General features: G+C 43.6%; 2 protein-coding genes across 3 annotated transcripts in view; both read right to left on the reverse strand.

The window, feature by feature from the left end:
- The window catches only part of Ttc28 (tetratricopeptide repeat domain 28), a 583,480-nt gene extending 580,016 nt beyond the window's left edge, over positions 1–3,464 (reverse strand). For both annotated transcript variants that reach the window (XM_076837226.2, XM_076837217.2), the window contains exon 1: positions 3,273–3,464. In XM_076837226.2, the coding sequence (XP_076693341.2) occupies positions 3,273–3,374 (102 nt within the window). In that variant the 5' untranslated portion in view covers positions 3,375–3,464. The remainder of the gene's footprint in view (positions 1–3,272) is intronic.
- Positions 3,465–8,510: 5,046 nt separating this feature from the next.
- Positions 8,511–17,730, reverse strand: part of Chek2 (checkpoint kinase 2) — a 42,870-nt gene continuing 33,650 nt past the window's right edge. Inside the window, exons 11-15 of the mRNA XM_076865057.2 lie at positions 17,311–17,474; positions 16,971–17,086; positions 15,758–15,843; positions 11,437–11,517; positions 8,511–9,069 (exon numbers count right to left, since the gene is read on the reverse strand). Of these exons, the coding sequence (XP_076721172.1) occupies positions 8,980–9,069; positions 11,437–11,517; positions 15,758–15,843; positions 16,971–17,086; positions 17,311–17,474 (537 nt within the window). The 3' untranslated portion in view covers positions 8,511–8,979. The remainder of the gene's footprint in view (positions 9,070–11,436; positions 11,518–15,757; positions 15,844–16,970; positions 17,087–17,310; positions 17,475–17,730) is intronic.

A 17,730-nucleotide genomic window follows, 5' to 3' on the forward strand; every position in this document is an offset into this window, starting at 1 on the left:
TAGTATTTATAAGGTCCTGGATTCCACTCCCAGCACCTCTCTACTCCCCAAAAAAGTTCATGTACAATCCATATCAAACAGAACAAAATATTCTTGAAAATATTGTTAAGTGCAATACTCGCACACTGAAATAACACATCACTATAAAAAATCCAAGCTGTCTTTTTTGCAAAAATTGATAAAATGAATCTGAAACTCATATAAAAATATAAAGGACATAAAATGGCTTAACAGTCTTGGAAAAAAAAAACAACAATGTTGGAGGAGTTACAATTAATTTCAAAATCCATCACAAAGCTACAGTAATGAAATCGTGAGGTGCTGGCATAAGGACAGATATATAGATCAACAGAACAGAATTCAGAATTCAGGAAAAAAAACTTCACATATGGTCAACTGATTTTCAATAAGGGGTATAAAAACCATTAAATGAGGAAGAGAACAGTCTTTTCAATATATGGTGCTGGGAAAACTGAATATCCATAGGTGAAAAAAATGAATTTTGACCACTAACTCATACCATATACAAAAATTAACTCAAAATGGATCAACAACCTAAATATTAGTTAAAGGCATAAACTCTTAGAAGAAAACATAGGAATATATATTTCATGACCTTGTATTTGACAATGGATTCAGATATGACAGCAAAAGCATGAGCAAGAAAAGAAAAAACTAGACTTGGTTGAAATTAAATACATTTTTACATCAAAGAACATTATTTAAAAAATTGAGTCGGGGCCAGGGCTATGGCTCAGTGGTGGAGCACTAGCCTAGCATGTGTGAGGTACTGGGTTCAATCCTTGGCACCACATAAAAATAAAATGAAGATATTGTGTTCACATAAAACTAAAAAATAAATATTTAAAAAAATTGAGTCATGTGTGGTGATGCACACCTGTAATTCCACTGACTGAGGAGGCTGAGGAAGGAGGCTGAGGCAAGTTCAAAGCCAGCCTCAGCAACTAATTGAGACCCTGTCTCAAAATAAAGAATTAAAAAGGTCTGGAGATGTGGCTCAGTGGTAAAGCACCCTTAGGTTCAATCCACAGTATAAAAAAACAATTAATACCACAATAAAATACCATTTCATACCTATAAGAGTGGCTAAAGTTAAAAATACAGTCAGTAACAGGTATTGGTCAGCGGTAGAGAAACAGCAACCCTGGTGCATTACTAGCGATGGGATGTAATATGCAGTAGAGCCTCAGAAAACAGTTTGACAATTGCTCAAAATGCTTAACAGAGTTATGTGACCTAGCAATTCTACTCCTAGAGATACACCAAGAGAAATTACAAAATATGTCCACACTAAAACTTGTACACGTTTATTGCTGCATTATTTAAAGAGCCCAAAATAGGGGGGAAAATATATATCCACAGACAAATGTACAAACGATATCTGGTATATCCATTCTAAAGAATATTATTCAGTAATAAAAAGGAATAAATTTCTATACATCCATCATGGTTGAACCTCAAACACTCTGTGCCATGAAAAAAGAGTCAATCTCAGAAGACTACAATAGCCCATTACATAAAATTTCCCGAATCGCTAATTTCAGAGACAGAAACATTAGTAAATGGCACAGTCTGGTGGAATGGGAAATAAAGAAAGGACTGCTAATGGGTAAAGAATTTTTTGTAGGGTGACAAAATGTTTTAAAAGTAGATAATGGTGATGGTTACACAACTATGAAAATATTAGAACCACAAAATTACACACTACCAGGGTTAATTTTATGGGAGGTAAATTATATCTCAATAAAAGCTTTTTTAAAGACACTTTAAAAAGACATCCAAATAAGCTACAAAAACAATACACTGGGAGACTACAGCACCAAATTTTTCAATTTTCTTCTTCAGATGAATTCTCAAATCTGAAAGTCAAGTCTTCCTACATTTTCATACTTTGTTCAGTGAACAACAACAAAAACCCTACCTAAGTGAAACCAACTATCTGAAATTCAACTTGATGAAAAAAAAAATGCCTCTGAAATATACAACACCTTTATTTTAGCATCGAGTCTGAACTAAACATAAATCTGAATTTTGATGCATCACATAAAAACTAGACATACTCAGAGTTTAAGCAAATTGCCAACTTTCCAGAAAAGATAAACAGTAATTCAGATTTGCTTTGATGCAAATATAAATGTTTACCTGCCTCAAAGGAACAAAATCTTGTAAGCCTAGTGTTCCCAAGTGAAAGAAATGTGTATTTTTTAATTCAGAATTTTGTTTTAGAATCAATTTTAATCTAGCTAGGGTATACAGAGTTGATCCTTTATACTAACCAACAAATACCCTGCTCTTGAGTGGAACATACTGAAAACACAGCATTATAACCAGACAAAAGTTGGGAGCTGAGAAAAATCACAATACACAATAAAAATAACTACTCTCAAGAAGCTCAAGAGTTCCAATGTTGCAAACTCCTTAGTCATTTAGTCTTCCTATAACTATTTACCGAACATATACCATTTGCCAGGCACGGTGCAAGGTACCAGGATGCCACAGTGAGGTATAAACAGAGCAGGTCCTGGTTGCAGGAAGCTTGTTCTCTACAGCCTGACAAACCTTCTGATTTCAACTTCAAGAGCCTGCTAAAAATTCAGTCTTGTCCCCTACATTGAAGAGCCAGGGCTCGTGGGCCTGCGGTGCAGCATGCAAGCTGTATTTTTACAAAGTGCTCCCAATTATTCCTCCACTGGACCATCCCACCCATCCTGCAGGAGCCCCACATTCAAAGTCCGCTCAGCAGCCTTCACCTTGACAGGCACCCCAAACACACCCCGAGACCAAGGTGGGCGGAAGGCTTTCTGGTGTCACTCTGGTGAGCCACCAGCAGCTTGTTGCCCTCCCAGGTCGGAGAGCTCACTCCCTCCCAACCTCACCTGAGGCTGGCAGCACCTGAGCCTCCCCAGCGGCAGACACCTGACTCCAGGAGGATGCAGTCTGCCACTTAGGTGGACCGTGGTCCCAAGGTTCCGCCCCCCGGGGAGGGGTCAAGGAGGCGGCGCGCGGGAGTTAAGCGCCGACTGCATACCGCCGGCCCCGCTCCCGCACACACTCACACACTCCCGCGGAAACTGAGGCAGGCAGGCGGCGAACCGGGTCCCGCTGCACAGCGGCTCGCGAAGGGGCTGGAACCCCGACGACGAGGTGGCTTCCGCCTCGCGGGCACTCGTCAGCCGCGGAGGCCCGGCCCGGCTTGCACCGACGGAGTTTCACAAAGAAAGTCTCCCGGCCCGCGCCCCTCACGCACTCACCGGCGCTGGCGCTGGCGGAGACTCGGGCTCCCGCCGCCTGCGGCTCCGGGCCGGGGTCGACGCTGGGGTGGGTTCGGACGCTGGCGGCAGCGGCTGCTCCATCCCCACGGGACCCGGGCCGCGTCCGCCTCGAGCTAACGGTCCCGCCAGCTAGGCGCGCGCACCGCTCCCGCGCGCCATGTTCCCGCCGTGCCGCGCGCCGCCGAGGCAACCCACAACGCCCCCCCGGACCGCGCACGCGCGCCCCCGAGGCTTCCTCGCACACACCGCGCACGCGCGCGCTCGCAGCGCCCCTTCCCGCGCGCCCCGCCTGGAGCCTGGAGAAGCCGGTCGCTGTTCCCGGCGTCGCGTTAACCCCCGCCGTGCCTGTCCGGCCCGGGAGGGAGAGCGCGCCGTTCCCGGCTCTGCGCCGCCGCCTGCCGCACTGCGGACCACCCCGGCCAAGCCCATTTCTCCACTGCCTCCAGAGTGTCACCCGCATCGCGGGGCCTGGGGCAAGTGTGCGCCCAAGAAGTGCCAGACGAAGGACGCCCTTCGGTTGCTGAGATCCCACTCCTGGAGGTGTGCAGGCACGTGCGCGAATGGAGGTGGCACAGTGAACTCCAGTATCCTGGGGAGCCAGACTCTGGAAACCTGAGTTCAAGTCCCGCCTCTTCACTGACCTCGGACATCAGGGTCAAAATCCAGCACCGCCCCAAGTGCTTAAGAGGTGGGCTGTCCTTAAAGGGTTCAAGTGCCACCTCCATCTCCCAAACTGGGAGACTGGGCATGTCATTTGACCGACCCAGAGAACCTCGATTTCTACGTGTGCAGCGGATTTCCCAGGTTGACAAGGGCTTTCGGGAGGCATCCACACCCCTCAGCACCCTGCCTGGCACACAAGCAGCCTTCCAAGGCTCGGTATTGTAGCTCCTGCCCTATCCGTCCAAGACTCCTAAAAGTTTAATGAAAGGGGTTCTGTCCCAAACTCTGCGGTATAATTAGCTGGGAGTTCACCCAACCTTAGGGCTGCAAGAGACTCTTACTTCCCACGTCTTCACTTTCCATACTGTGCCTCAAAACCCTAAAGCTGGCACCAAAACAATAGCAGAGAACATTTTCCCTAGTAGAAAAAGAAGTTTTCAAGAGTCTCCTGGAATTTGTAAATGGTTGTGCTTATTTCTCTTGGCATTTTTCAGACACAAGTGACACAAACAACCTGGAGTGGGGAAAAAAGAGAGAAATTTACCTGCTCCCAAAATTGCAAAATTCTGGCTGGAGCCTCACTTCTGGCATAGTGGAATCCAGTACCTCAAACCAAACTCAGCCTCTCTGACCTATTTCAGGTTTCGTTTGCTCTCTAATAACTTCATTTCCATACAGTTTCTTCCACTTAAGTAGCTTCATCTACCAAGAAAGCAGAGGCTGTTTCCCAGTACAGGTCAAGTGTCCGTAATTCTAAATTCTCAGAGGTGTCTCAGATCTTGGATTTTGGAATATTTGTGTACATAATGAGATATATTGGGGATAGGACCCAAACCTAAATATGAAATTTGCTTATGCTTCATACATACGTTAAACATAGAGCCTGAAGTTGACATTATACAATATTTTTAGTAATATTGTGCATGAAACCAAGTTTCATGTATGGAATTTTTTATAATCCATCATATCACTGCTCAAAAAGTTTTGGATTTTGGAGCATTTTGAATTTTCAGACTAGGGATGCTTAAACCTGAATTTAAGCATCCAGCCAGAGTCCCAAGTTTGACTCATCATTGGACCCATTTGGGCTACATGCCCCTGCCTGAGCCAATCCATATTGGCTAGAGCTGGATATATGGAAAGGGGTTGAAGTCAGACCCTCCAGAAGGATATAAACAGGAAAGGTAATTGGGAAAAAAGGATGCTTCCACCTGAAAAATTGGAATGCAACTACCAGAAGAGGCATTGGGCACAGGGCCAGCACAAACAAGAGATATGCAGGACACCATCAAATAGGCATGCAGTAGTAGGTCCACCATAGAGCCAACTGCCTGTTCTACAAAAGGCAGTGGCAGTTACTTCCTTCCGCCAATGAGAAATGACTCTCCACCTCTCCTCCAACCGTCAAACCCAGGCCCAGCATTTGCCAAGTCTGCTTAGTCAAAGGCATCCCAATGACCCCACAAATGCCCAAGCAAGAACTGAAAGATGATGCTTTCAAGAACTGACTACTTACATGGGTATCCTACCTCATGATGGAAGACGACCCTTACCACATACCAGGCACTTTATGGACCTTATTCCACTGAATTCTCACAAACAGCATCAGAGATGGTTATTCTCACTGAACCCATTTTGTAGATAGGAAGCCAAAGCTTATCAAGAAACTTAACCAAAATTCCAGCAAGTAACTTACCCAAAGCCAGTGTTGGGTAAGCACAATATTCTGCCCATCATGAATGTTGTCATCCCAGCTCCTTTTGCTCATATTTCAAAGTCCTATACCCACCTCCAGCTAGATGGCCAGCTATCAGTTCCATAGCAGAAGGAACTTCTAGGACTTCTTCAGCTTCCACAGTTGGGAAGCAAACACTCATTTTCTGTCTCCCCACCTCACCTTGAAGTCCCATGCCATGATTTCATGTAATAGAAGAAAGAATTCTCCTAAAAGGAAATTACAGTGAGGCTAGGAAGAGAAAATCAGTGTCAAGTGGCCCTCATCAGCAGTCAGTGTCTCCCCTAGTAAATGTATTAGTCTCCTATGGCTGCTGTAACAAGTTATCACAAACTGCACAGCTCAAAACAAGACAAAATTGGGGCTGGGGATGTGGCTCAAGTGGTAGCGTGCTCGCCTGGCATGCCTGCGGCCCAGGTTCGATCCTCAGCACCACATACAAACAAAGATGTTGTGTCCGCCGATAACTAAAAAATAAAATATTAAAATTCTCTCTCTCTCTCTCTCTCTCTCTCTCTCTCTCTCTCTCTCTCTCTCTCTCCCCTCTCTATCTTTAAAAAAAAAAAAAAAAAGACAAAATTACTTATAGTTCTATAGGTCAGAAGCCTGAAATCAGTTTCAGTTGGTTCAAGTCAAGTCGTAAAGGACCAGTTCCTTAAAAGAGCATTGAAGGGAGAATCCATTGGCTTCCTTTTTCAGTTTCCATGGTTGTTTATAGTCTTTGGACCCCTCCTTCCATTTTCAAAGCACATCAATCCAATCTACGCTCAGTTATCACATCATCTCATCTGATTCTGGCTTCTCTTGGGTCCCTAAAAGGATCCTTGTGATGACATTGGGCCCACAGGATAAGAGAGGATAATCTCCCCACCTCAAGATCCTTAATCATGTCCATGAAGTCCTTTTTGCGATGTAAAGTAACATTCACAGATTCTGGGGATTAGAATGAGGACACCTGTTGAGGGTCATTATTTAGCCTATCATGGCAGGTATCATCAGAGCAAGCCACAGTGTGCCCTGGAAACAGGGAAGGGCTGGCTAACTGTGCCCAAGAAGAAAAATGCCCTAAGAAACCTCAGCCTCCACATTATTCAAATGAGCTAAAACCCATCTAACTTGGCAATCTCAACCTCATTCCTTTCAATATTCAAACCACCTAAATCCCATCAGACCCCTGTACCAGGCTAGCCAAACCTCAGAATATTTGCATACCTTTCTAATAGAAATTGCTAACCCCACTCCCATCCCTAGGGCCAGGGGCAACAGCTGTGTGCCCTTGCCACTGTCCTAGCTGGTAAGTAGCATTCGAACCATGGTATGGCCAGTGAATTACAATATGATCTAGTGTCAACCAGGCAAAATTGAAAAAGCAGCAGAGGAGCTAGGGCTGGGGCTCAGTGGTCAAGCGCTTGCCTCACATGGGTGAAGCACTGGATTCGATCCTTAGCACCATATAAAAATAAATAAAGATACTGTGTGTTCGTCCACAACTAAATAAATATTTACAAAATAAAAATAAAAAGCAGGGCTGGGGATGTGGCTCAAGTGGCTCAACATGCTTGCCTGGCATGCACGGGCTGCTGGGTTCGATCCTCAGCACCACATAAAAAAATGATAATGATGTTGTATCCACCGAAAACTGAAAAATAAATATTAAAAAATTCTCTCCTCTTTCTCTAAAAAAAAAGAAAAAAGAAAGAAAAGAAAAAGCAGAATCAGAGAGGAAGCAGGCATTAGAAATGCCTGCATTCCTGATGGCTCCAGATCCAGGCATCTGTGACCTCGGTACACATCCCCTCCATGAAATGATGTGAGTGGTCTATTTTCTGCCAAAGATGTTCCAACTTCTACAGATCATAGGGCTGTCCCTGAAGCCAGCCCGGAGGGACTGATCGCACTTGATGGTAAACAAGGATATACGCTCTTTGGGGCAGTTCACTGAACATGCTGACATTTGAGTTTAGACATCAGTTGCTTGTGCATTTTGTCAGCAATCACCATCCATGAGTCTGAACATGAAACTAGGAAGACAGACATTAGTTCTGGATTCAGAAAAACCTAGGTTGGGTCCCAGCTCTGCCGCTTATCAGCTGTGTGATTTTGGAAAAGTTACCTTACTTCTCTAAGCCTGAATTCCTCACCTGTTACATGAGGGTGGCTGGATGACTTAGCTTATAGGATCACTGTGAGGACAAGATCAGCCAAGAATAGGGCTTTTTGCACAGGGCCTTCCTAATCATTACTGGTTCAATGTAACATGCCCACATGCCTAAACTCCACTTCCAAAATAAGTCATCCTTAATTCATTTGGGAGAAAAGTTTGACATGCATTAACATGGGACAACCTTCCTCTTTCTCTTCTCCTTTTGCTGTGAATATTTGCTGCAGAAATATCAATGAGTATTGTTATGGGACCCCCCCTGGGGTATTACACATAATATATACAATAGAAGTGAGTCAGCTTCCAAACCTCGGAAAAATTTGAATTTCACAACTTATCTAGTCCCAAGGTTTCAGACTGTGAAGACATGTATCTTTAACACAAAGGAGGAGAATTTGAAACTGGCACATGATACATACGTCAATGTACCTACCATCTCTTGAAATCTCTGAGTGTGAGTCACTACAAATGCCACCCCCAACCTCCCTATGCCCCTTTCCCTGTAACTTTCTAAGGGGCCTTTAGAATTTGTATTTAGCTGTCCCTGGCTGAAACCAGGTGACATCCAGAGAAACCGCCTGGTAACAACCCAAGTAGGGCTCTAGATGAAAAAGCACACAATAACTTTTTATATTTTTCACTTTTATTTCTTTTTTTATTTTGGTGTTGGGAATCAAACGCAGGGCCTTACATTTGCAATGTAAGAATCCAGTCACTGAACCATATCCCACCCCTAACATTTTTTTTCTTTTAACATGTTTTTAGTTGTAGATGGACACAATATCTTTATTTATTTTTATGTGGTGCTGAGGATCGAACCCAGGGCCTCACACGTGCACGGCAGGCACCCTACCACTGAGCCCCAACCCCAGCCCGCCCCCTAACTTTTTATTTTTTTTTAAGAAAAAAATTTTTTTTTTCTTAAATAAAAGGCATTCAACCAAAAAGTTGGTTGAAGCATAAGCACAAAGCCCACATTCCATCAGGTTTTTAATTGAATTAACAGTGATTGTGGAAAAGCAATTATTCCCATAATTAAAATACAAATGATTTTTAAAAAAGATTTAAAGAAAAGGAAGATGACAGCAGAGTGAAAGAAGTACATTTCTTCAGATTCAGTCCACTGTTCACAGCACAGCTGTACACACAGCCCGGCGCTTCGAGGACTCTGTGTCTTCAGCTTCCCCTTCCAGGGGCCGCTTTTGACTAGTGGAAGGCTGCAAATAAAGGAAAAGGGAGAATGTTTAGAAGAAAATCACCAGCTTCTATTAAAGTTCCCCAATTAGCTATCAGTCAACCAGGGTCACTTCATCTGAAGCATGGTACCAAGAATAACTGGTGGTCACTGAATCCCCACTGGACTCCAATACACTTATCTAACATTTCTCTTCTTGCGGCTTCCAACCACTTAATGATGTAAGGACAGTTCAACTGCAATTTTGTTTTTATAAGAAATCTTGCCAGGCGTGGTGGAGCGCACCTGTAATCCCAGAAGCTCAGGAGGCTGAGGAAGGAGGATCAGTTGCCTCGGCAACTCAGAGAGACTCTGTCTCTAAATAAAATATATTTTTAAAAAAAGGCGATGTGGTTCAGTGGTTGAGCGCCCCTGGGTTCAATTCCCATTACAAAAAAAAAAAAAAAAAAAAAGAAAGAAAGAAAGAAATTTTTAAGGGTATTGTATTTTTTAAGATGTTTATTTATTTATTTTTATGTGGTCTGCTGATCGAACCCAGTGCCTAGGAAATGCTAGGAAAGTGTTCTACCACTGAGCCACAACCCCAGGAACACCCACCACCCTTTTTGTTGAGACTGGGGATGGAACCCAGAGACACTTAACCACCGAACACTTTTTGTGTTTTATTTAGAGACAGAGCCTCACTAAGTTGCTGAGGCTGGCTTTGAACTTCAATCCTCCTGCCTCAGACTCCCGAACCACTGGGATTTACAGATATGCACCACCATACTCAGCTCAATTACAACTTTTTTTTCAACTACAATTTTTATATTTTACAATGGTGCATAAGCAAATGCAAACAATAGAAAGTAAACTTTGAATCTAAATCTAGACATCTTTTTTTTTTTAGTTGTAGGTGGATACAATACCTTTATTTTATTTATTTTTATGTGGCACTGAGGTTTGAATTCAGTGCCTCATACATGCCAGGCAAGCACTCTGCCACAGGGCTACCACAACCCCAGGTGCAGACTCTTAACATCTTTTTGTAGGCTAGCAATATTCTCTCCTGATGTGAGGCAACTGTAGCTCCTGGTCAGCAAGATCACAAGCGGAATCCTGTACACTAGTGTGCAACTGTTGCCAAGCTCAGTAGATTTGGAGTAATAATTGCATTTTGGTTTAAAATGTTTTCAACTTAAGATAGGGTCACTAGGGTGTAATCCCACCATTAGAATGTAGGAGCTGGGCTTATAGCTTAGTGGTAAAATATGTGTTTAGCCTACACTAAGGCCCTGCATTTACTCCCTAGCACCAAAACAGAGAGCTTCTTGGGAGGCTAAAGTAGGAAAGACAGACAGCTTGAGGCCTTCAGGACAACTTAGTATAACTCTGTCTCAAAATAAAATAAAAAGGGCTAGTGGGTGTAGCTCAGTGGTAGAGTACTTGCTTAGCATGTGTGGGGCCCTGGGTTCAATGGTCGATATCACAAAAAGTGAGAAAGTCGATATCACAAAAACCTCTCACTTAGAGCCCCAACTTTTACTCTTTTATGGAAAAGACGATCTTTTCTGCCTTGCTTACTTCCCCATTTATAAAACTGGGAGGGAGAGTGGGAAAAAAGCAGAACTATTGCAGTGCTTGCAATAGTGCAACCAGTGGTGCACATCTATAATCCCAGTGGCTCAGAGGCTGAGGCAGGAGGATCACAAATTTAAAGCCAGCCTCAGCCAAAAAAAAAAAAAAAAAAAAAGAATTAAGGTGCTAAGCAACTCAGTGAGACCCTGTCTCTAAATAAAATACAAAATAGGGCTAGGGATGTGGCTCAGTGGACAAGTGCCCCTGAGTTCAACTCCCAGTACCTTAAAAAAAAAAAAAAGAAAAGCTGGACAGGAATGAAGTGATATTTATTTATGCTTACAAAGAATTTTAGAAGACTAAAATTATAACCAAGAAATCATCATTTGTCCAAATTTTAAGTTTTCCAACGAATTTAAAATTGAGCTTCTAACAGATTGTTTAGTCTTGCCCTGAAGGAGAACTTTCAAGTGACAGGCCCTACCTGTGCTTCACTAACATATTAAGCAATCTTATAAGGACGCTAGAGCAGATCAAGTTGAAACGTAACACCTACTACATAGATCTTTAAGAACGTGAAGCAACTGTCACCCTCAAGACTCTTCAGATCTGGGACTGGGGTTGTAGTGCAGTGGTAGATCATTTGCCTGGCATGCATGAGGCACTGGGTGTGAATCTCAGCACCACATAAAAATAAATAAAGATACTGTGTCCATCTACAACTAAAAAGAAAATATTTTAAAAATAAATAAAAGATAATCTTTAGACTCATTAGGCTCACTCATCAGCTCTTTAAACCTAGTCTACATTTATTAATCATTAGTAGGGATACCTGGGTTGGGATTTGGGATAGAGCAATTGATTTATTTTCCTCGGCCAGTAGCTCCTGAAACTTTCTCTTCATGTCCTCATCCTGTGAAGAAATGAAAAACATAAGTAGGCTGTGTCTGGGGAAAAGAAAGCTCCTTTAGAAGGACAGGGCAAGGCACCCCTGCAAAGATGGCAAGTGTCTGCTAAGGATCACCCCCTTGCTCAAGTTCCCGAAGTGAAGGGCCCATGGGTGCTCACCTCTGCCTTCTGAGTAGTCTCATGAGCAGTCACAGCTCAGTCAACACTGACTGAATCAAACCCATGGTCCTAAGAGCTCAGTGGGTAAGAGAACCACAGACTCCAGATAACCAGCAGATCCTGAGAGCCAAAGGCTGGGGCTGACTCCATGCAGCTCCCTGAATCCTTCCACATCACCCCCTTGCCCTGCCATCAGCAAGGCCATTTACCCAAATACCAACAGGATGACGGACTCAGCCCCCTAAGAAAATTACCCTGCAGGTGCTGTACAAAGTGCCACATGGTCTTGAAGCCCACAGTATCCCAAGCTCAGCTCTAATGAGAAAGGACAACAATGAACACGACATGAAGCAGGTGCTTCATGCTGCAGGAGGAAAAGGTGGGGCGGGGGGGAGTGGGCAAAGAGAAAAACTGCCCAGATGTGTGAGGTGTGAGGGTAGCTCTACCTCTCGAGATGCTAGGTTCTATAGGGTTCAAGGATTTGCATTCAAGAGTCTTGATGGGTGGCCTGGTCCGGTTCTCCCCATCTTCGAAAATGCAAAATATGTCTAAGAATGTGGGCTAAGCAGTTCGATTCCAAAGCCCCACATACTTCACCAAGCAACCCACCTTCTCCCTACTCTTCCCCTTAAGCCACCAGAGGGAGAGGACGACGGGGTCTCCACCGCTCAGCAGCTGCATGATGCTAGAGGGCTACCAACTGCTTCATCTCTTCTCTATCTAAACAGCTGGAACCACCACCTGCTTCCATCACTCTGCCTAGTCCCTCAGCCTATCTTGTTAGGGTCATGCTCACCTGGATTCCCCTCTAGACTCTCCCATGGCTGGAGGATGTCACTTCTCATGTACTGTCACTTGCCAAAGTCCATCCATTCTTTCCCCCCATACTTGTTCATACCACAGCTCCCCCAGGAATGCCCTCCTTACCTCCTTGCAACCCACACAGCCCACCTTCCTTGTTCCACTCAGTGAACAAATTCTTCCTGAGCATCCCCTAGATACCAGTCACTCTCACGGGCACAGGGGCCTTCCTGGCAGAGGGACCCAGTAAACATTTGAAAATGCTGACACTCACCCCCGACATTGTTGCCAGATCATGCAGGTTTCAGACCTGTTCACACCAGAGCCCTGTGGGCAGTGGCCCTGCCTCCTCCTGGTTAGCACTGTACTCTGCACCTACCCGCCCCCACAACAGATACATCACACCACACTGTACGACTGCAGTCAGCAACTGTGATGCAGACGTCAGCTCCCTAGGCAAGGACTTATCTTATTCCTCTTTATATCCATGCTAGCCTAAGAGTATTTGACACAAGAGCTCATTGACTATTCTGAAGGAATAAATGCATGAACCAATGAAATTACAATGGAATAATGGTAGGATTGTGTGTCTCAGCACTACTGTGAGAGGGCGGAGCCTCAGAGAGGTGGTGCCTAGTGGGAGGAGGTTAGGTCATTGGGGGCATTCCCCAAAGAAGACTGTGGAAATCCAGTTTCTTCCTCTTCCTCTCTCATATTTTTCACACCAGCCATGAGACAAACAGGTCACCACCACACACTCCTGCTATGATATGCTGCCTCACCACATGCTCAAAGCAATGGGGCCCCTTTGGTCATGGACTAAAATCACCAAAACTGTGAGCCAAAATGGACTTTTCTTCTTTTTAAGTCAATTTATCTCAGGTATGTCATAGTAAGAGGCTGCTAACACAAATGCCCTTCTCCTTTAGACCTTCAGTGACCCAAGTCTATTAAGTATATTTACAAGTCATCAATTAGCAATTACATAAAAAAGAACCTCATTGTTGACGCAAACTTGTAAAGTTTTTTATTATTATTTTATTTTGTTTAGTTTTGTATTTTGCAATGCTGGGGATTGAAACTAATGCTTCACTTATGCTAAGCAAGGGCTCTACATCCTCAGCCCCCTGGTGGCAGAGTTTATCTGTAAATGTCCTTCCTTTGAGATGTCCACAACCTATTCAAAACTATTAAATTATCCCTTGAAGTCAAGCAGGAAGGAATCCTCTCAGGCACTCAACATGAGGCAGGAAGAGGACGTGAGGGGGGCTGGGGCTGGGGCTGGGGCTCAGTGGCAGAGCGCTTGCCCAGCATGTGTGAGGCACTGGTTTGATCCTCAGTACCACATAAAAAAATAAATTAATAAACAAAGATATTGTATCCCTCTACAACTAAAAATGTATTAAAGAAGAAGGAGAGATGAGAGATGCTCCCAAAACCAGACACTGCTAATGACAACACAGAGACCACGATTCACATTCCCAGTGTTCAGCCCAGTGCCAAACCCATAAAACCATTTGGCTTCTGAAAAACACTGAACTTTCCCAAAATAAAAACCTAACCATCACTAACTGATGTTTTAGATAACCCATCTGCAGCCTTGTCCTCTCCACCTTTGGCTGCAAAAACAAAATGTGGATAAAAAAGTATTCATAGGAGACCCCTGTGGCAGAGTTGAACTTCACCTTCTTAGTTGTAAGTTTTCTTTTGAGACAAAAAGTATAAGAAAAATAGGCTGTGCTGCCTCATAAATTTCAGGGAGATGCAAATCCTGTCCCTAGGACTTGCTGGCCAGCTCTATTTTTTTTTCCAAGCCCAACACAGCTCCTCCAACCTCTCCACGTGGGAACCCCAAGAGTTTCCTTACTAGGATACATGAAAAGAGCCAAGAGGCGTGTTTCTCTTTTTCATCAAAATTAAATCCCTACATCCAAAGGCACCCTTTGTTTCCAAACTCCTTTTCTCCAAGGTCTTGCTGTCTCAAATCTGTGTGGTCTATTAAATGCTAAATCATCTGACAGATTTCTTCTGGGGAGATTGCTGTTTCCATGGCAACATCCCAAACACATATATCTGGGCTTTTTTTTTTTCCTCCATTAAGGATTTGTTGTTCTCAACCTGAGCTGGCCTGAGCAAAACTGTTAGGTATAGAGGGTTGGAAAACAGAATAGGGAACAGCCCTCCCCAAGTCCCAGAAATATAGAGCTGAGGCCAGACTGCCCAAGGAATTTGTGGACCAGTAATCCCCAAGAGTATCAGTCTCTTGCTCAAAGTACCTGATTAGTTAAGTGCCTAATCCCCACAGAAAACAGATCAAAAGAAAATTAATAGAAAGAGGCATGGCTGTGCTGAATGACGACACAGGAAATGGAAGATCAGAATCAGACGTCCATCAAAAACCTGCCTGGGGGGCTGGGGATGTGGCTCAAGTGGTAGAGCGCTCGCCTGGCATGCGTGCGGCCCGGGTTCGATTCTCAGCACCACGTACAAACAAAGATGTTGTGTCCGCCGATAACTAAAAAATAAATATTAAAAAATTCTCTCTCTCTCTCTCTCTCTCTCTCTCTTTAAAAAAAAAAAAAAAAAAAAAAAAACCTGCCTGGCTGGGCACAGTGGTGCAAACCTGTCATCCCGGCAGCTAGGGAGGCTGAGGCAGGAGGATCACAAGTTCAAAGCCAAACTCAGCAAAAAGCAAGGTGCTAAACAACTCGGTGAGACCCTGTCTGTAAATAAAATACAAAACAGGGCTGGTGAGTGGCTCAGTGGTTGAGTGCACCTGAGTTCAATCCCTGGTACAAAAAGGAAAAAAAAAAAACCTCCCCGCTGCTGTAGCTAATTCTAATGCCAAACATGAATCTGACAAATCCACTAAAGACTTCCAACTCTGGCAACTCTGAATGAGGTCCATGCATGAGCTAATGGCAGCCACAATTCCCAGCAAGAACAGAGAAGTAATGCAGACTTGAAAGACGCAGGTGTTAGCCTGCACTACAGCACGCCTATTCACCAGGAATAAGAAGTGAGACCCTTCACACCCAATCACATGGAACTGAGAAATGGCTGGATTCTTCCCAGGGAGGCTGCCGTCCTCCAGCTCTCCAAGTTCCCTTATTTACGGTGGAAAAATGGCTGGAATGAAGCCCAGCCTAGCTCACCTGTTGGGTGAACCTACAGTTCAACTTAAAACAGACCCAACATTGCAAAGGTTATGTTTCCATCCTCTTCCTCACCTAGCTCAGGGCTCCCTGTGCATTTCATGCAAGTGGGTACTGCCCCACACCCACCTGAAGCCACGGGTGACTTAAGGCTTCTTCTGTCGTAAATCGTGCCTTTGGATCCACAACCAACAACTTCTTGACGAGATCCAGAGCTAAGGTAACAAGAGAATTGGCAAACTATAGTGAAAAGGATAAACACATTCAATCAGCAATATTAAGGTAAGCAGAATGACAGGCCACCATCCAGAAAGAGATCATTATGGAGTCAGCAGACAGTGGGCAGGACCCCAGGCCCTCCTCCCTGTGTGCAGAGGACTCTAAACACCAGGAATGATGGGACACCACAGCTTCTTAGCTCCCTGCTCCCTCTCTTGTTGCTGGACTCAAACTAATTAAAACTGACCTTCTACCCAGTTCTGAGATATTTAAAATGCTACAGCCAACTCTCCCTGACACCCCAGGACTGGTAATGAGAGTCCCTCAACCAAAGAGGGGCTCCGTGAAAATCTGGTTTGTCAGAAATAAAGCCTAACTACTCCAGCAAACAATGAAGGCTGACTTGTATACTGCAATAATATTATTCCTTAAAGAGCACCCACGTTTAGCACAATCACCTATGTTACACTACTGGATATTTAGTTTTAAGTTTCCACTTTTTCTTCTGGAAATTATAAGGTTACATTTTAAAATTATAAAATACAAAAAAAGTAAGGGGCTGGGGTGGTGGCTCAGGGGTAGAGCACTTGCCTAGCATGTGTGAGGCACTGGGTTCGATTCTCAGCACCACATATAAATAAATGGATAAAATAAAGGTCCATCAATAACTAAAAAATTAAAAAAAAAAAAGTAACTGACATTGAGCTTTTTATATGGGGCTAACTCAAAGAAAAGTTTGTAACTAAAAAGTTACTTATTCTTTTGCACACTAAAATAGGTACCAGTCACTTGTGTACATTACACTTAGCACTCAGAAAAACCATTTAATTTAAGGTGAGGACTATCAGAGGAGGATCTTTACAAATAAAGAAAATAGAAACTCAGAGAAGTTCAATAACTTGCTGAAGGTCACACAGCTAGGAAACAGTAGATTAGGAACTTGAGCTCAATGTGCTGAATGAACAATTTGATCATTTGTTCTAATTTTCAAATTCTGTAAAAACTAATCAAAACTAGAACAGACTGACAGGAGAAAACACCACAGAGTTTGAAAAGACACTCCCACCAAGAGCATACCCACATTGTAGTAAACCACATATTCTTAACCTTTTTGTATCCATACCCTTCTCTGAAACATCTGCCCAGACTTCGGGAATGAAGTTGTATTTTCCACTGGTGATCTGATCCTTCAGTGACACTTGAGTCTTATGCTCAGAGAAAGGTGGATACCCACTAAGGCTTTATATTGGTAGAGAGAAAAAGGGAAAGAAATCAAATGGCATTCTCAGAGGCATTCAGATATACAGATTTCTTGGTTTCAGCATCACGAAAAAGCAGGTTTTTCTTTAAAATCAGTGGTCGAAAAGTGACCTAAATGAAACATGACCTTGCTACCTGAATATGGTTATGCTTTCATCTAATTACCTCCAACCAGATTGTGTAGCAATGAAAACTTTTCTTACCAGATAAAAAGAATAACTCCTAAACTCCAGCAGTCCACAGCACGGTTATACCCGGCAGTTCCAATGGAAAGAAGAACCTCGGGAGCCAAGTAAGTGGGGGTACCACATAAAGTTCTCATGAGAGAGGTCTCCCCCAAAATCTTGGACTGCCCAAAATCAGTAATCTAAAATTAAGGACAAAAGGAATAATTTTTAACAATGTCCTAAAAATAAAAAGAGTATCATAGTCTGCTGGTCCCACATCAGCTACATCAGCTACATCAGCTTTCATTGTGTGCTTCATACCTGCAGTTCATCTGAAGTCTGCAAACTCATTAGCTTGCAAGTTCCAGTACTAAATTTTGCTTAAAATCCCTAACTTAAGAACTTTAAGAATCAGGTTTTCCAGTTCTTTGTAACCTTATAGAAAGTTTGTAATCC

The sequence above is a fragment of the Callospermophilus lateralis genome, chromosome 1, assembly GCF_048772815.1.
Source record: "Callospermophilus lateralis isolate mCalLat2 chromosome 1, mCalLat2.hap1, whole genome shotgun sequence".
In the NCBI taxonomy this organism is placed as follows: domain Eukaryota; kingdom Metazoa; phylum Chordata; class Mammalia; order Rodentia; family Sciuridae; genus Callospermophilus; species Callospermophilus lateralis.